At 33.8% G+C, this 20,631-nt stretch overlaps 1 protein-coding gene across 14 annotated transcripts in view; it reads right to left on the reverse strand.

Moving 5' to 3' along the window:
* LOC128913000 (sodium channel protein type 2 subunit alpha-like) overlaps positions 1 to 20,631 on the reverse strand; it is a 50,688-nt gene that overhangs the window by 17,093 nt on the left and 12,964 nt on the right. For 7 of the 14 annotated variants that reach the window (XM_054209889.1, XM_054209886.1, XM_054209882.1 and 4 more), the window contains exons 9-17: positions 19,665 to 19,871; positions 18,507 to 18,797; positions 17,505 to 17,852; positions 15,758 to 15,890; positions 14,703 to 14,941; positions 12,734 to 12,907; positions 11,217 to 11,573; positions 8,844 to 9,296; positions 454 to 571 (exon numbers count right to left, since the gene is read on the reverse strand). In XM_054209889.1, the coding sequence (XP_054065864.1) occupies positions 454 to 571; positions 8,844 to 9,296; positions 11,217 to 11,573; positions 12,734 to 12,907; positions 14,703 to 14,941; positions 15,758 to 15,890; positions 17,505 to 17,852; positions 18,507 to 18,797; positions 19,665 to 19,871 (2,320 nt within the window). Of the gene's footprint in view, positions 1 to 453; positions 572 to 8,843; positions 9,297 to 11,216; positions 11,574 to 12,733; positions 12,908 to 14,702; positions 14,942 to 15,757; positions 15,891 to 17,471; positions 17,853 to 18,506; positions 18,798 to 19,651; positions 19,872 to 20,631 lie in introns of all 14 variants that reach the window. The other 7 variants (XM_054209878.1, XM_054209877.1, XM_054209876.1 and 4 more) reach the window with 4 other exon arrangements.

The following is a 20,631-nucleotide window of genomic DNA, read 5'->3' on the forward strand; positions in this document are numbered from 1 at the left end:
CATCCACTGATTGCTTTCTAGCACTATGAAGGGACCGCAGGTAATCACATGATTCCGGTTTAAATTTCTCAGTGGAGTGAACCCGGTGTAGGGTTTGGTTTTGCAGATTTCACTACTGAGAACATCATTTAAACCAAGAGGATCACTGATTGCTGAGAATCACTTTATAGAATTATACCTAGTGTTTATTTAAAAATACTATAAATGATCACATACACACATATTTAACTTTCCATCACACAAATGGCTTCATAGACTTCAGTACAACTATCTACAACAGGCAAAATTAATTATATCACAAGACTTGACAAACTAGGATCTGGGACTGCTGTAACAGATAGCTTCCTTGAACTGCTTCCTTGAACTGTTTCCTTGAACCGTTTGCTTGTTGCAAACAACCAAAATGTAACTGCTAACCCCAAATTTTATTTCCATACCTTCTGTAAAACATACCTTCTGTAAAGCATGCCTGTAGCTCTGATGCTTTTTCTGGTTCAGTTTCAGCTTTTTCTTCTCCAAAGAGAGCTAAATTAACTGTACTTCCTTCAGATGAGCTGGAAAAATTTAGCTTCTGAAAGTAAAATTTGGCAACATTTATACTTTACTAATATTTACATTTTTAGAACTGTAATTAACTTTAAGCATGCAGCACTGTGTGCAAGTAATAATAAGAACACCATTTGTCACCAGAAATACACACAAACATCCACACATAACAGTCAATGCTGTTGAAATGTGCATAAATCATCCACTTTCTACCTAGAGATTGCTAGGTGCATCACGTAATCTTTCATGGAATTTCAGAATTTCTGGTCTAAATATAGTACAATGTTATCATTCATCAAAGTATACTACTACCAGGTAGAGTTTCTGACACATGTTCTATTTATTTTGGTTTCTACTGTTATTTTCTTACAATAATTTCTCTTGCTACATTTTAAACCAACACTAGTTATCCTGTATGCTTTAAATTGATGTATGCTGGTAGCTACTTTCACTAGAGCAGTCTCCTCAACCTGAAGACAGTAAATCCTGACAGCAAAAAAACTTTAACTTGTGAACTGTCAGGGTTAAACTGTCCAAAGGAGAAAATGTAGCAGATTTTTAAGGACTGATTTTAATTCAGTGCCAATTATTCATAGTATAACAATAAAGGAAATTAATTACCAGTTCTTTTTCACCTGCATCTTAAATATCAGTATGATGCAAGCTAACCACTTCTGGCATATATGCCAATTTATAATAAAATTTGGTGACATTTGACCACAGATAGAATCATAGAATGGTTAGAGTTGGAAGGAACCTTAAAGATCATCTATCTCTAGCCTCCCTGCCACAGGCAGGGACACCTTCCACTAGAATAGGATAATTTAGTGGGTTTTTTCATTTTAAGATCATTCTTACGATCTGGATTGGAAAATGCTAAAGTAAAATCAGGATTAATAAGAAACCTTGTTTCAGATGTGAATTTGATCATTACTCTCAACACATACATAAAACAAATTAAGCCTGTTCTATCTTAACCTATAATTATCAGTACCATATGAACATTTTTTATGCTTTTTCATATATACTGATAAATTGCAAAAAGGAAAAAGTATGATAAATACATTTCAACTGGCATTAATTTGCATTCTTTTTTGCCAATGCACATATGCATTACATTGTGCATCCTGAAACTACCCATTACTCTGGTACACATACCTGTACAGTTAACACCCAGAACGAACCTTTTTTGTTTTGTTTTAATAATTAAAATTACATAACTCACATTAATACAAAAAAAATACTACTGAAAGAATAAGCCTTTATTTCTTTTTGATTTTGTAATCTGAATATGTGTTGCAAAAATCCATAGTCTGGAGATTTTAAAGGAAGATGTGGTGTCCTGTACACTTAATCTGAGTATGAGTACCAAACTAATTCAAAGCAGTTTTGGTCACAGCATTCTCTGACATTTTACAATGTTACTATCAAGAAGTGTATAACATCAGTAATGAATTCACACAACTAAATGTCTTTAGGGAATGATGTAAGCACACTTTGTAAAACATCCTCGGTTTTTTAGAATTAACATAATTTTCATTAATTTAGCTAGATTTGCATGATTAAGAGACATTTAAGATATAAAAGCAAACAAGTTAGAAGCACTATCCTATAAAGCCATACTTACACCTCAATTGCAAAATGTGAAAGGACAAAATTATTTTAAGTACTAAACAAATTTTTTTTGTTTGTGTTTGTGAAAGAATACAGAGACAATTTAATAAGAAAAAGTAACCCAGTGTTCTGCATTAACTTTCATTAAAAATGGCTCAATGATATTGCCTACTTTGCTACTACTTTAGAAGCTGATTATCTGGAACAGAACCTCCAGATTACTCATACTTAATGTAAACACCTCTTTTCATTTTTAGTAGCATTAATTTTAAAATACCAATATTCACAGCAAACATTTTTTCCTATCACTAATTCTACTGAACCTAAGGATAGCACTATATACCGCCATCATTTTATTAATATGCTGCTTTCATCATTCCATGACATAGCACATATATTGCAAAATGTTGCAGCAGTGGTGGGTAAACTGAAATAATGAACTGAATTCTAAATCAAATTAATAATTTTAGAAATATGTATTTTTTAAGAGTAAGGAAATTTTAAGTCATATTGTCAATAAAAAATAAAAACAACATGAAGTACTCTGGGTCATTTGAACTGTAAGCTACTTAGTACACTGTTTGAGCAGATGACATGAATTCAACTGAAAGAATACAGGTTTCTACGAATTAACAACATTACAAGATGAACAACCATAAACGGAAAAGAAACTGAAAAGAATCAGTGCGTTTAGAACATGAAGTTATATATCTCATTTAATATATGGTAGAAGAATCAGAGATTAGAGAATTTTTTTTAATTTTAGTTAATAAAGGCAATTTCCTTGACTGTAGAAACCAAATTAGAGGCTCAGTGACCTATTTTTATATAAAGGACAGGTAGTCTGGTTCCCTCTTTCTTCTAATGACAGTGTAGGATATAATCCTGTGCTTGAAGAGTTACGGATTTAATTAAGCATCAGTTCTTGGTTAAGAACCGATGAGTGGGGTGCTCATATTTTTCACTAAGATGAAGGTATCAAGCAATATGATGGTGTGGCAATACAATGGTACAAAGCAATATGCATAGAACAGTTTCCTGTTCTAATTAAAAATTCAGTTATTTTCTTTGCTATGTATGACATTCACAGAGATCTAAATGATTTTGTGAATCACTCTAGGAACAGAACTTCTAGGAAAAGACAGAAATGTTCATCCTTCACCTTCCAGGGCACTTAGCTGCTGTTCAAAGTTTACCAAACTAGGGTAGGAAGGCCTCATTGTATTGAATGGGTCAACTCATGTACTCAAAATTTGATTAGCTGCCTTGACATTAGCAAATCGGCAGCTAAAACATTTTTGTTAGAGAAAATTTGCTCAGTGTAATACCTTTTTTCTTTTTCACACTGTTGGCAATGAAATGCTATTCAGATTTTGAATACATTAAGTTTTTCAATACAAATATATATTGTACTGTTATAAGGTCAACATTTGGAGGTCATGATCTTTCTTTTTCCTGAAGAAATCAAGGTATGATAGCACAAATACTTGCAAGAATAATGATACTATAATTATTGTCCCACTGAAGGCACTTAGGATTACTTGAGGTAATTAGTAAAGAGTCAATCTTTAGTAAGCATCATCTTAAAAACGATAAATGAAAGTGTACACAAAATTGCAGATAATGACTTCAAAGAAAACTCCATAATAAGAGCTAATAAGAAGTAGGCCACATGCTGCAACCTACTGTGCATTCAACTTACAGGTCACTCACATTTCGATATTCAAATAGTAAAGGAAAATCTGATGTTTCCCAACCTCCAACGCAACTAACAAATGGACCAGCAATACAGCTGTTCGTACAAAGAATAAGAGGGAAACGTCTTGTGTAATTAAAAAAAAAAACAACGAAAACAAACCCAGAGGAAGACTGTGCTGCATATTCTCATCTTCTCATATATTAAGGATCGATCTCTCTCTCTCTTTTTTTCCTTTTTAATTTAAGTAGACTGAGTCTGGTTTTGCTGGAGAAGGATGTAAAAAAAAAACTGCAGAAAAATGTGAAAGATAATTGCTGATAACAGCACTTCAGAGAGTACGTTCAGGAAAAGAGCATCCAAAAATATTACTATGTAGGAAGGCAACAGAAAACCTCAGCACACCTGTGTTACGCCGCTTATATTCCAGCAGTTTAATATTTTCCTGCTTAATCACATCTATTTTCAGCAGGAAATACTTTTTCAATAAAAACAATCTCATTTTTTCATTTAGTCTCAACTATTAATTAAACAACAAAAAGGACGCAAAGCACATTTTTTGTAATCATCATCTTTACTACACCAGCTTAACATAACACTGAGTATGGTACTCTTTGGTGTAAGTACAGTTGGTAAAGATAAATAAAAAAATCCCAATAAAAGTGACTTTATCTTATTTATCTTTTCTGTTTATCTTTCTGAAAGAATAAAAATAAGTATGTCCATAAATAAGGCTTGCAAATTATTTACCTTTTAAAGAAAGCAAAAGTATTGTGCATAGAAAAAACTTAGGCTTTTTTCAACAAGCTAAACTAAAACCTACCTCTCCTACTCTACATAGCTTAGGAAAAAAAAAAAAGGCATGCATATCCATTAAAAAAAAAAGCATCATCTTATTATGCAAGGAAGGTCAGAGTAAGTCAATGTGACATCCAAATTAAAAAGATTCAAGTATTTTTCAGTCAAATGATTACAAGCCCCTGGTTTACTATTTCGCATGTCGTTCTACACCTGTCCAGATTCATGACAGCAGAAGTTTGAGGCAGGAGCAGTGTCATACAAACAATATTCACCAACTCAGAAACATACTCCCATACTCAGGACCAGTAGGACAGGATGCTACCACATTCTACTCAAGTGCGTTTTCTAAAATGCTTTGGAAAGATGCTTGGAAAGATATTTTTCCATTCCACCTTTCTGAATAGCTTACAGGCCCCCTGGGCACAAAAGTGAGACCTGAAATATTTCTAATATATAATACAGTGCAAAAGAATACATGAAAGACAATGCAGGATTCCACAACAAAACCACATGAACAAAATTTGTATTTGAAAAAGGAATACCTTAATGATCCCTATATGGCAAGGAGCAGAACTGCCCAGCTATTAAGAAGGACGACCAGGAATAAAAACCACATGGATTGGTACAATTAAGGTCTATTTTACAGTTCTTGAGTTCCTGAGTTTAGAGGTTTGGGAGGATACTAGTTCCTATTTTGTCTCTTTAACAATTGCCTGAATTTTAGACTTATCCTGGATTTTCCTAATTTTTATATTCCTTTCTTGCTTGAACTTCGTTATTTATAGTGTTTTAAAACACACAGATTTATTTAGACACCTACATAGAATCCTACATAGAATTTTAGCCTGAAATTGTTTTATGTTTGTCTTTCTAAAAATAAAGCAAATGGATTAAGTTCATAAAGAAACAATTATTGATGATGAAGAGCAAAACTGATATAAATGATTCCCTAACTTCCAATCTTACAGACATACACAAACTTCATAAGTAGAATATAACTACATTATTACATCCATACTCAAAAAGACTATGCATATTTACAAAAAAAGATATGTTTGTTTCCAGGAGTGTATCTTTCATCCTTTGTTTTAGCTTTTCCTATATGAGAAAACTGCAATGTAAATTATAAAAACATTTTAAACAAACATGAAACAATTTATATCAAAAGATATAAATATTTTAGCATAAAAGTAATTGTATACATGTAATATTACAAAGGCATTGGTCAAATGAACGTGATCAGAAAATGTTCACAATTACATGACAGCTAAAAGCATGGTTCAACACATGAACAGAAAAAGTCAAGTGAAGATTACCTTTCCATTTTCATAAAATTACAGGCTGTTAAGATCTTTTAAACTTGAACAGTCTTGGTGCTTAATAATTCAGTTAACAATAATAAAAACCTACAAAGCATGCAAGTTAGGCCACAGAAGTAGTACAGAAAATACCAAAGATGTAACAAGGAGAGAGGAACATGTTGGGGTTGCCCACAACCATGCTGTGACATTAGTCATGGGACTCAAGTTTACAGAGTGCCTGTGCATGTTTCCACTACATTGCAATGGATGGGGAAAAATATATTGTAGCTGAGTAGCATGCAGGCCAATCAATCTCAAAAGTGATCATATATGTATGATTTGTTCAGGTAACCTGTGTAAATGTGCTGACACGTTGCTCTGCCTGGTTAAAAAGCACCAGATCTGCATTCTTGACTGATCCAGCTTGATTTTACTCCTGTGAGAAGTAAGAATGGTACGCGATGAAGTTAAAACATGGTACCCTTTAGTTTGTTTGAGTTCTGGAAACAGCAGAAGTATGGATTCCTACTTATGTAAAAATGTGTTTTCTAGAGATGTCACACATTTGCAAAACATAACATTTATAGCTGTTGATTAGAGTTTTAAGCATATCCAAAGACATACTGAAAGAGGTAAAATTAGCAGAATATCTGAAGCTCATAGATGTATATTGGATGAGGGCCTCAACCTAAAAAAAACACCACAAACAAACAAGCGCCCCTCCAAACGCCTCCATCCCCAAACCAAAAAGACAGACAGACAGATACACCCACATTATGTGTATTACAGCTTTAAGCATCCTCTAAATGGTAGTAAATAGATCTTTAAAATAACAGAAATATATCTCATTATGGATTTTAACAGATATATAGTAATTTAAAAATGAAAACCCATGCCTAGCAATAAACCTCAAGTACCTCACCTCTATCTTTTATAAATCTTCTGGAATAAATGTAATCTCATTTCTCACCAATGACTTCTCAAAGGCTTATCAAATAATGCAGCTATCTAACAACTCTAAGATAAACTGCTCCCATTTAAAGGAAAAGTCTGAAAGAAAGAGCTGAGATAATCTACAAAATGAAAGACAATTTCGTTACTGACTATGAACTGGTATACATGACTTTTTTTTTTTTTCTTGTTAATTTACTTATCTCCTATGGTTGTCTTTCAACTATGCCAATCCTTACTCACTTTTCCAAACCTGAGTGGGTTAAAATTAATACTAGATAATAGTATCTTATAAACAGTAAAAGCTGATGTTTAATCTTGAGTATCACAGGTGAGAAGGCATGGATTTTGTTACCCAATTGTTAAATACAAAATAGTGAAGAACCAGGTGTCTTCAATTGCTGGATAATTTCCAGGTAAGGATTAGATTTAACAGTTATCAGAGCAAGAGTAAATTACCTGGATTCATCAGATATTCCTTCCACAAAACCAAGTTTTATTAAAACACACTAAGAAAGCCAGTATCCTTTACTCAGACTGATAATATGCAAAAAGATATAACAGCTGTTCAGCAGATATTATAGCTTCCTCAGGAAGAGCAGTTAATACTTTAAAACAAGTTATAAATATTGTTTGCTTTGCTTTTAAGAGGCCTCTTAGTAACCTAAGGTCTTCTCTACTGACAGGTGAATATAATATATGGAGTTACAGAATCTCCAAAAAGTAGATGGAACAAATCAAGTGTCAGGAAATGAGCTGCTGAAATAACAAATGAGTGTAATACTACTGAATACTGCGCTCTACAATAAAAGAAACACCTAAAGAGTCACCTTATTACATCTTTCAAATTCAAATTTAGTTTAACTACACTTTGCTAGAACAAACTTATTTTCTAAGATTTGGAAAGATCATGGGCAAATTCATTGCCAGTTCAAAACAAAACAACCAAAATCCTAAAAAGCCCACAACCAATTAAATAAAAAAACCCTTCCAAGCTCCAAAAAACCACAAGCCAGACAAAACAATCCAGGCTGGAATACAGTGGTCTGCACAAGCAGTGACACTCCATTAATGTCCTCATGTCTTCAGGTGCCAGCGATGCTGATACTAGATACAGTCTCCACTGGAGCCACGGCAATCTGAATTTTCAAAGTGTCTCTCAGGATCCTGATGAAATCCATGATTTTGTTTCCCCCCTCAGTCTGGAGCTGCTGACAAATAACTACTTTCCTAAAGCTGACCCAGTTTAAGGTCAGGCAGTTGTCTTTGAAGTGACTGGTTCAAAACACTCACAAGCAAGCAAGAAATCAAAATTTTTTCATTCATTAATTCTATTTTTTCTCATTATGTTTACTTGACATACTAACTTGTAATACTGACATTGTTCCCTTGGCTTTCCCCCATCATTTTAACCTCAGAACTCGAAAACTGTTGTTATTGCTCTCATTAGCCTGAGTTAGCACCTCTGTTAGATTATTAAGGACAAATAATGCTGATTTCTGTAGAATTCAGCGAGCCTTAAAAATCAGATGCAAAGGGTATTAATATTCCTTATTAATATCTCCTCTAGTCTTTTTAAATAGCAGTTCACTTTTATCCTTACTTCATGGAAACAGTATGATTATATGCAAAAAACCATGTCTTTTTCTGTTCATTCTACACATAAATATTAGTTTTTCTAGACAACTAAAAATTTGGAAAAGCTTTTTTTTCCAAATACCTTTTATAAATGAGTTCATATATGCTTGTATAGTTCTGCCTGGATTTCCTACTCTCTTTAGCTCCACTTTCCCGCTTCAGTTTATTTACTCTCAGTACAGTCCAACAACCTCAAATCACAATTACTTCCTATATCTAAGCAGTAAGAGCCATACTATGGAAAAATACAATTGGTGTGATTCAGTCATACAAAATATTTTATATTTAAATCTTACCTCCTTGCTTTCCTCCAAATCCGAGTCACTGCTAAACTCTTCTGTATTCGGATGTTCAAAATCAGATTCTCCAACAGCTATTGGTACTGTAACAGTAAGGCTTGGGTTGTTTATGAATGATGTATAATCACTGCCACCTATAACAGTGGCCATTCCATTCTCATTTTTGTGGTATTTTGTATCTATCCTTATTTCAGCAATGGTACAGTTGGAAATGCAATGGTCTCCCTCATCTTTCAACTGATCGGTTGCTGTTCTTTGATTTACAACAACTTGTTTCCCCCAACAAGTCTTATGGACACATTCACTTGCTTTTTTCTTCACATAATCTATTCCCTTCTGAATTCTTCCAACTGCAATTTGTAAATTGTTCATTTCATTATCATCCTCTGTAGGAAAAAGGCTGTCTGAACTAAATGAACTCAGCAGCAAGGCCAGGAAAAGATTCAATACCTAAAAAAAAAAAAACAAACAAAAACCGGACAATATAGCTGAATCTTCTCACTTAATTTTTCATTCACATGCTTCTTCTATCATGCATTACGAACTTAGACTTCATGTTTTCCTTTGCAGCATACAATTCCAGAAATTACACAGTAAATGAAATGCAAATGCAACTTAAGCACAACACCTGCCCTATCCCCCAATGCAGGTTTTTGGGGTTTTTTTTGTGGTTTTGCATTGCTGTGTGACTATGAAGTCTCTTGGAAATTCTTCTTCTGCTTGTTTTTATAGAAGGTCAGAAATTAATGATTCTTTGGTACTGACTAAACAGATCCAAAATGCTTACTTCTCTGGAACAGGGAAGCACTCTGCAACAGGAGACATAGCTGATCTGTGCAGAAAACAGCTTTCTTACTGCTGGTCCAAATTCACACAAATATTTTGCTGTATATAACTTAAAAAACGTGAAGCACACCCCATTTCCTAACCCCCAAGTCATCCTCTTTCCAGAGCAAGACAGAACATAGAAGAGATATCAGTTATACAAGCCCAGTTTACGAGGAGCTCAAATGGTACTAGGATAGCCAAAGAAGCAGAGTATCAACTCTTAAAGCCTTCATATCAGCTCTTCTATGCAACTTTGAAGACAACAGGGTAAAACTGTATGTTGGGAATACAGAAAGAGAACTGGATAACATAGCCCTGAATATACAGCAGGGATTGTCTACTCATGTAAGAAATTCTACTAGAGGTATGGTATAAAATCAGAATACAGTAAATACCACGGGAAAAATTCACAGAGATGGATACTTCATTCCACAAAGTTCTATCTTTTGGTTTAGAAAACTATTTAAGGAGGATGCTTTGTTTAGTGAAACAATTTCACAGTTCTCTTCATTATAAGACAATAGATTTCTAGAAAATCTTGGAGCAAGAGGCTGTGCATGACTGATTTAAAGATAATTAGCTTATTCATGTGTTAGAAATTTCATTCCTAAAGAATGCCTTTAGGATGGCTAATTTTAAATCTCTTTTGCTACTGACAGTTGCCTAAAGAAAAGATGTAGAATAACAGAGGAAGACTCAATAGGCAATGAGAAAAGCAGAGCAAAAGCCAGAGCAATCACGGCCTCAAATATTGGTGAGTTAATAAATATAAAACATATTTTAGAAGACAAATATATACATGGTAATGTACAAACTGGTACAGATCTGATGCTTTTCTCTGAAAGAGAAGAAAAAAAAAAGATATAATACAGAATGCTTTAGAAATTCTCTAAAAAGCACTTAAGGAATTGGAAGCAAAAAGGTGAAGAGGTGAAAGAAAACGTGAAGTATTTGAATCTGTTTTTTCTGCAGCCTTCCAGTTCAAGTTTCCTTTCCCCATTTGTGTAAAAAGTTGGCTCTGCAGAAAGCAGGGCTCAAAATGGCTTAAATTTCAGACTCTAAGAATGTTAGAGCAGTCTTTTAGACAGGAGAGAGCTGAAAACGTTAAAAAAAAAAAAGAAACAAACCAAAAAACAACCTGGCTACGGGTGATTGGAAGTGATGCCTCAATCAGTTAGGGAGAAAAGGCCCTGCTACATCCTCTTCTGCAAAGAGCGAACTCCCATCCTGGGCGCATAAAACCTGGGGCACCTTTGCTCTTTTCTCTCTCTCTAGGTAACCAGGAATAGTCCACAAAAACCTGAACACAGGACGCTTCTCTTTCTCACCCTGAATTGCACTCCAGACCCCTGAAGGGGCTCATTCTCCAAGATAGGATCACAAATCTAACAAACAGAAAACTCTATTTCAGAACACATAACAAATTCAAAATCATAAAAAAGATATTTAAATAACACATTCAATAATGATTAAAAGCTTCATTAGCTGGTTCTGTTACCATTCTATCTCTAAATCAATTCTCAAATTATTTTGTCTACATACCACTAGGTTTCCAATCACCATGACCATCATGAAGACTGTAAGGCACATGGGTTGGCCTGCAACCTCCATGCAGTCCCACATCGTTTCTATCCATTCTCCACACAGCACTCGAAATACAATCAAGAAAGAGTGGAAAAAATCATGCATGTGCCAGCGTGGAAGTTGACAGTTCTTAGAGATCTTGCAGACACATTCCTTGTAGCTTTTCCCAAACAGCTGCATCCCAACCACAGCGAAAATGAAGACAATGATGGCCAGCACCAGGGTCAGGTTCCCCAAAGCCCCCACTGAGTTGCCAATAATTTTTATCAGCATATTTAGAGTTGGCCAAGATTTTGCCAGTTTGAAAACTCGCAACTGAAAAACAAAAATACAGAGACATTATTTGCAGTAGTTACAAAAATGCTACAGAAATAAACAACAGATTATGAACTAGTGACTCTCAGCAATAAAAAAGAAACTCCAACATGATTCCAACAACCATAACTGACACAGAAACAGAAGTTGCATAAAATCCACAGTTTTAAAGCTTAGTAAATTTTAGACTTTGCTCTTTTTTTGTGTGCGTAGCATATCCGTATTCTTTTCTACATGAAACAAACAGTACACTAGTTGAATTTGTTTGAATAGTGAATTCTGAACATGGCATACATCTCAACCATTATGTGCAGAAACAAATTAAAATCCCAATAAAGCTCAGCAGGATTCTACTGAAGGAAAATAAAGGATTATGAAATCCTTAAAGAATGGGACCTTCCAAAAGAATATTGCCTCCAACAAATTTAAAATGGATCAGGTAGACCCACAGTGTGGAAATAAAAGCCAAACAGAAGCCTTAAGTCAAACATTTCAACTTATGAAAGGGAAATGTACAATTCGTACTCTTTCTTACCCATAACTCACCCAAAATGAAAAGATATTAAATATTTTTTGTTTTCAGATACAACAAACATGGAAATACCAAATGGAAAGAGACGACACAGAAAGACTGTCTCATAGTTCATTTCTCATTTTTAAAATAAAAATGTTTTTCTAATAAAATAAAGCATTTATTTTTTGCCAAGGGGGAAAGGAAAAATCAATCTATTTTAAATTTTAAAACATATGAAATTCATTCTTCCTACATTTTAAAAGAACATATCTAGTCTTTTTGCAAATATTTCCAGATATGGAAGTAGACAGAAGACTACAAATATTTTATTTATTTATCTCTCTCAATATGCACTAAATAAATTGTACACTTCACTCTGCTTTACCCATCTCTGTTAAAACAATTACAATAAAATTACAGCTCCTTCCCTTGAAGAAATACTTAGTTGCTTCTGAACCTTAAAAAGGCATGCACTATTCAGTGATAACATAACTTTGTAAAACATGCTTGCAGAAATATCTTTGTGACACTTTGCAAAAAATATACATAATATTATTAAAATGTGTCTTATTTATATGAATACAGTTAAAATACAAACATAATGCGCTACTTAATGCAAATATATTATTATCAGTAATTTATTTACCAATCTGAATGATCGGAGAACGGATAATCCATCCACACTTGACAGAAAAAGCTCCACCACACTAAGGGTAACTATAAAACTATCAAAAATATTCCAGCCAAATTGGAAATAATAAAAAGGATGCATGGCAATTATCTTAAGAACCATTTCTGCTGCAAAAATTCCAGTAAAAACCTGAAGGAAGAACATTTATTGTTACTTTATGGATGAACATGAATAAGTTGAACCAGCAGACAAAGAACAACATAAGAAAGAAGTAACAACCCTCTTAGAGAAGGATGTCATTAAGGAATATTATCACAAGCTGAACCTCACAAAGATGAGAGACAACATCAGAATCAGCTGTAGCATAACTCTGTTAACTTTAGTTAAACCTGAGATACATTTAGTGACTAGTGAAGAATAAACTATTCCTAACAGGCTTCCTGTTTGCTCCTCATATCTGCTGTCCATCTAATTAAAGGAACTTTCCTCTGCAAGATAATAACAGTTGCTCTTGCCACAATAGAAGCTGCTTTAACAAAGGTGTGTGGAAAAATATGAAATGATCATAAATTGGAGAGAGAGGTGCTATTAAATGAAGTCTTCATGAGAACTCACAGGTACAGTAGGCATATCTTCTCTCTCCAGCTGCCAAAAAAAAGGCGAATTATGCCAAGGCTCACACTAGAAGTAAAAACTCCTTTCTGCCTCTGAAGGCCTCTGATGCCTTCTGAAGCATAAGGCAAACAAAGCCTCTGAAAAGGGAGAAAACTCATTGTATTTACTGTAGATGTATGAACACCAGTATCTACAGATTTTACTAGAAAGATGAACAACCTCTAAAAACATCAGGAGCATTTGAGTCTTTAAAAGATAGTGCTACACAGTTCAAAAAGCAAGAAATCAACTGCCAAACCTACACGTGTATTATAGTGGCATTTTAGCTGACTGGGAGTAAAAAGAAATTCTTATCAGCACGAAGGAACACTTATACTCACACAGTTCAAAACCACATTAATATTAAGCTACTTCATTAAGTAGGAAAGGAAAAAATGGTGGTGTTTCCTGGGTAAAGCACGCAGGCATGATCACAAGATAAGCCTCTGCAACAGCAGATCCTCACCTATTTGTCTCACCTGTCTTTCTCCACAAATACACCCTGAATCTATTTTAAACAGCAATGTGACATTATTATCTTCCACAGACAATGATTGCTGACTCCAGGCTAAGGTGAAAACATTGAACTATGTATTGGCTAAAAATATCAGCATACTATTTCAACGTTGACACATTAACAACTCTGGACTTAAACATGAATATGTTCCCAACATGTACCAGAATTTCATATATTCTAATAACCAAACTGTTTTATTATTTTGCTACATCATAATCAACAGAATTACCACTTACAATAAGAATAGGTTAAAACATTACCTGTACTATTGCCATTATAAGAAAAAAAACAACTACCACCCCAAACCCGACCTACAGACTCTGTCCATTAGAGAACAAAGCACAGCTGTATCAACAGATACTCTTGGAATAAGTCACACATTCTTTGCCTTCCAAATTGTTACAGAACAATCAAAGCAACATTCTCCATGGAAATACAAAAATAACACAAAAAAAACCCAGTGCAAAATAATAGCCCAAAATAGCATCCAACTCTTCCTGTATCAATGCTATAGTAGAAAGGATCTAATTTGGCTCCTACTGTTTTTGTTAACACTAAACAAAAACAATTCAGATTTCTTTTGGGTTTGTGTCATTCAAACTCTGGTTGTTGAAAAGTCTATCTGGAGACATTTTAATACAGAAATCAACCTTTAATACAACATATCTAAAATTGTACTTTTTAGACTATTTTTAGTATAATTAAACTTTAACGTCTATTTTATGGGATGATAATAAAAATAATAAAAGTAATTCTATTTCAGAGAGAAACCAGGTTCCAACTGTATCAAATTATATAGTTTGATAGACTTACCTGATTTCCTATTTTAAGTACATTATTGAAATTGGGAGTCATTGGATAATGTTCCATGGCCATAAACACTGTATTTAAAATTATGCAAACAGTGATAGCCAGATCAACAAGTGGATCCATTACAATAAGTTCAACTACATTCTTTACTTTTAACCAGGGCTCCCAACAATTCCAAATTAAGAAAGTGTGGGCAAACTTATACCAGCAAGGTGGACATTTTTGCCTCGATTCTTCAAGTTCTGGGAAAAAAAGAAATGTATAGTGAATAAGTTTTGGAGAAAGAGAAGACACATCCTTATCTGCTTTTTCAGGTTTTCATCTTTATCCCTGGAACCATTAAGGACGTTTGGAGGAGCCTCCTCATATTTTCAGGAACTTAACCTATTGTTGATGACCGAAAAGGTTCTAGAAGACTAGAAGCAAAACCTCAAGAGTTTTGAGCTAGTAATTGAAAAAGTTGTCTATTTTAGTATCATATGATCTTGTTTAAAAAAAAAAAAAAAAACAAAAAAACCCAAACTTTTTTGCTTACATTTAGAGATAGTTTTCTCAGTAAAAATTCCAACTTCACAGTCCTCTCAAATGTCTAATTATTTATTTTCCAGAAAAATAAGATTAATTTCACCATGAATACGTTTTTGAAAACTATTCAAGCTTTTTCAAGACTTTCACTAGTAATTTCACTGTTCCAAATAATCCTACTACAGATTTCCTTCTCCTAATTAACTAAGGCCTGATCTTTAATTTTCTGTAACATTTTTACAGTATAGTTAGTGGAAAATTTATCACAAGGCATTTCTTCCAATAACTGTACTGCTAAACACGAATAACTACTACAAAATACATGTTATCTATTTTAAATAGAATGTGTTTCTTAGTTTAGCCTGCTTATTAGACTCCTTCGTTTCTTTTTTCTGCTACGTACGTGTACTTTTGTTCTATTATTCAGTTTATGTTTTTGCAATGGCTATATATTTTTTGTCTTTTGTATTTGCACCTTCAAGCAAGTCTATGACTATGTCAAGAAAGGTCACGCATCCGCAGTTATAACACACCTTCCATTGTATTTGTGATAATGCCAGCTATACTCATGGCTCTTTGCCTTAAATTGGGATCCTCCAGCAACTCCACTGGTATTTGATATGAACTTGTACGCCTCTTTTTTATTTCTATTTCTGTAGTAGTGCTCTATAAAAAAAAAAGAGGGGCGTAAATTAAATGCAACTTTAGAAATACTGCAAAACAGGCATCAGAAAGACTCTTCAGCTTCAATGAATTCATAATATATAAAACTTTGTATTTAAGTGCTGTTACATCAGATTTTTTTTACATTATACATACAACATAAGCCTAGTATGTTTTTTAAATGGCTATTTGCATGTTATACTTCTGAATACCATCAATACTTAGAAAATGCTAAAAGAAATACAAATTATATTTAGCTTCCAGTTTACGATTGCATTATAATTAACTACTATTAACTCCACATTAGACACAAAGAAATTTTGAAGAAGGTTTGTTTCCTTGGCTATCGCCAAGACTGTTGCAGCACTGGAATTGGAAAAAATTCCAGTTCCCAGTTCCATGCTTTCTCTACCAGTATTTCAATTCTAAACTAGTTCAATGACAAGATACTTATAATATATGATTTATGATAGGAATTCTTCTGCAATAACAATTATTCTCTAAAAGTAATTTTTATAGATCAGTCTTGATCTATATACCCATTCAAAACTAATTTAAAGGATATCTTTTACATTGAATAGCTATCATCTCTGATTTATTTTATGAATTTCAACTGAAGAAACAAAAGAAGTCTGACTTAACTGACCAAAAAAAGAAGTTCTTTTTTTTCAAAGCTGTGTTACAGTTATATCATCGAATACACCTCAACTATCAAGTTTTGAATGTATGAGCATGGGCAGATTTTTTTCAGTAAATTAAATAAATGAATGAAAATGGAAGTATAATAAACTGCAAGATTGTAACTGTAAGGAATCTGGCTGATAACTGTAAGGAATCTGGCTGATGAACTTTCAGATGCTGTGACCTGTGTAAAAAATTTTTGTTTCAATAAAAGAAGGTTCCTAGGAAAAAAAATGCAATGGATCCCTCTGCTGCATTCCTAAAGCAGACTGAGGGAAAAGGGAAAAATTACCAGAGGGAGAAATGGACGAACTTGTGTGTACTTTTTTTTTTTTTTTAAATTATACCCTGATCCTAGGCTGTGAGAAACTCAGATTGCCTCTGAGATCCAGGAAAAAAAAAACTTTCAGAGCTTCTAAAATGTCAACATAATCTTATAGGCTATTCTACATTTGCATAATGCCAAATATATGGACAAGGCGAAGATGTAGAACCAGTAGACTACTGATAGACAATTAGGAAATAAATTTAAAGGGAGGCTAAAACCATAAAGAAAAAGTCTAACCAACACAATAATATGCAGAATGTTTAGAAAGCTGAGCACCCTATTTTATGTTTTAAAACAGATTTAGCAATGAAACATTACTGATTCGATTCACCACGCAGGTGCATGCGTATCCTTGCTCTGCAGGTATATAAAAATGTGCTACTTTTTTCTCTTTCATTTTCATGCTTCAGCCTCTCACTTTTGAGTGAATCACCGTAAACACATTTCATTACAGCAAGATATGCAAAAGCATTCACACCTTCCTAACCATTTTCTAAGCGTTTCATTCCACTAAAACATTGTCTGGTGCAATAAAGAAAGATCATGAAACCTGGAGTAATTTAAAACTTTCTTACATTGTCGTCAGTTGTCGGTTTATCTATTATCACCTCTGGCAGAAGCTGTCCAGTAGGTGACAACAGACCTGGTGGTCCATCCACTAAGGAAACTACCCCATTGCAATCCACAGTGCTGTGCATCTTCCCATTCACTGGAAACGCTGTCAGCCTTCTTGATGATCTACTAGCCTGACTAATGTTACTACTGCGCCGTTCACCATGTCTGCGTGGCAAAAAGAGAGAACCTCTTCTACTGCCATTATCCTCAAATGTGCTGTGCTCATCATCAGCAAAATCATTTTCAGATCCTATCTCTCTTCCATATTCTCTAAAACTGAAAAGACTTGTTCTGCTACTACGTCTGGGAGAAAACAGGGAGCCACGAACACTCAGTAAAGACTGCAAAGGAAACATAAACAAAATGACCGGCTGAAGATTTTAAATATACAAAATGCATGTCTATGTATTAAAAAAATAATTATTTATATTCCCCAGGAATCTGTCAGTGTTATTTTTAATACAGTGCCTTAGGTACATTTCAGACGTCTGCACTAGAGACCACAGTCATCTGAATGGGTAAACTTATAATATACCTAAAGAAATTACTGGTGAGAAAAAAGTTAATATGCATAAGGCCACAGTAGTTTCCATCTCTGTATTAAGGAGAAAAATCAAGACTTATAGAAATTCTGATGATCCACATAGATCATGCATTATGTTAAAAGATATCAATACCCTTAGTCTTCTATATTGATACCTTATAATTAAATTTTCCTTATATGAATTAAAAAGGGATTTCTATTTCAAATTAACTAGGAAAATACAATGTTGTTTTGTATGTTAAGACCCACCATATCCTAAACAATAAAATGAGAGATCAAAAGACTTGTTGAGGTACACTGTAGAAAATAATACCAACAGTAAGTTGGCATTTAAAATAATGCAACATTATTTTTCCTTGGTTGTATTACTTTGCAAAGTTGCAGTGAAGTTTGTTGGATATTACAGTTATCTCAGAAACCCCCAAAATAACAACTGCACTATGCACAGTACCTGGTGGGGTGATGTGAATGGCTTCCCATAAGCAAGTCTGTTTCCATCAAAAGAAAAACGGAAACCTTTCCTTCTGATACTGCCATCTGATTCAGATTTTGGAAGCTTTTCATCCTTCATGTCATCTTCTTCTCCAGAGAGCTCCCTCTGCCTTCTTTTCTTCCTTCTATTTCTCCTTTCTTTGGCACTTTTTGAGCTAAGCTTGGATGCTTCTGAAGAACTATCTGAGGGTCCACCAATCCCACTTTCACCGCTGTACTCGGTCATCTCAGCTGCAGCTGCTGCTATTGCCTGCCACAGCAATTATTTTATGTGATGCTTGACAAACCACACCATTTTTGAAAGAAAGCTACAGTCCTTGTTTCTAAGATTTATATCAAATTACTTCTAGATGTGTGACAAAAGCCTAGATGGACTTCTGCAAAACTTCATAATGGAATTCTGTAATGGGTAGTTATGAAAGTTGCTGTTCAAACAGAGCTCTACTTTGCATCTGTATCATGGAGTCGACCTGTGTTGTGCACAGCATTCTGCCACAAAATTAATTAGAAAATACTTGACAATTAAAAAATGTATTAATTAGAGTGAATGCAATTGCAAACGTGAGCTAAACAGTGTCATACTTCAGTCTATATTAATTGAGTAAACTAATTTTAACTGTTATTGTAATTAACAGCTTCCTTAAGCTGCTCTAAGGAAAAAACTTTGAGATACTACTTTCAGACCTTGATTTGCTGGTGGTGACACGAGTAGCAAAAATTAGTCAGAAATTGATGGATAAAGATATTTTAAACACTAATAAAGGCTTCAAAAGTATTTCACAAGTATTGCAATTACTTATAAGCTGAGAATTTGGAAAATCATCATGACAGGTTACTGGATACTAACCCTAGATAAGAAATATTTATTTAAAAACTATTTTTCTGATTTGGGGAGTACTTTTTGTTCTCAGTTCAGAAATTCATTAACGCTTTAGACCTTATACATTTAAAAGGCAATAAAAAGTCATAGAGAAAGCAGTCTAAACTACTACTTTTACATACCTGTGAGGTATGTAAAAGAATGGCTTCTTTTTAATATGTTATCTTAATTATTGGTTTTGTTTTGAATGAATAGCAGGCAAGGGAATATACTAAAGCTCTAACACTTAGAAAATACCTGAGCTTCTTCTTGCTGCTTCCTCAGCTGTTCAAGCATCTGCTGCAAGTCTGCCTCCCTCTGTTCTGCTTCAACCATAGTTGCTTGATTTTGTTCTTCATAGGCCATGGCAACCACAGCCAAAATCAAGTTAATCAAGTAGAAGGAACCCAGAAAAATGACCAGAACAAAAAATATCATGTATGTTTTGCCAGCAGCTCGTAGTGTCTATAGGAAAAGAGGAGAAATGATCTATCCAGTGAAGACACGCATCAGTTCTGCAGTTCACAAGCATTTACTAAATTTGAAAAGTGCAAAACTATTGAGTTGTTCTTCCTTCTGTAATAAGATCATACAAGCTTTCTTAATTAAAAAGTAATCAAAATAAAGGGAGCATTCATGTATGTGAAAAACACGTTTAAGGATCATGCTGCTAAGAGACAAACCTCTTTTAATGCCTAATAATCTTGAAAAGGATGTGCGGTCAGAGTAATTAATGTTAATCACACATCACAGGTTGGATACTTAGTATGCTCACCATGTATTAGCATGCCTTCCCCTTGAAATAAGCAAAAGAATTAAAGATGGTACAATCAATTAAATAATTAAAAGACAGTATTTATTATAATTAACAGATTTTCACACAACATATAATGAAAACCTATGGTAAGAAAAGTAATTTACATCAAGACTGGTATTCTTAGTTATCAAAAACAGGATACAAATTACAGAAATTAAGATTCAGATTTTGCTGTCACAGAGTATTTTTACAATTTAAACTCAATATTAAAGATTTTGAAAATAAGTTTTTATCATGAAGCACAAAATGAAATATACACTGTAACAATAAAATAAAGGATCAAAAAAACTTTCTGTGCCTCTTCAGAAATCATAGTAGATTCTATAGTAAGTGCCCACGTCTGCTTAATCCTGCAACTGAATTTGATTCCTTTCATCAATAATGTTAATATTCAATAGCTAACAATAG

This window comes from Rissa tridactyla, chromosome 7 (assembly GCF_028500815.1).
Source record: "Rissa tridactyla isolate bRisTri1 chromosome 7, bRisTri1.patW.cur.20221130, whole genome shotgun sequence".
NCBI lineage: Eukaryota > Metazoa > Chordata > Aves > Charadriiformes > Laridae > Rissa > Rissa tridactyla.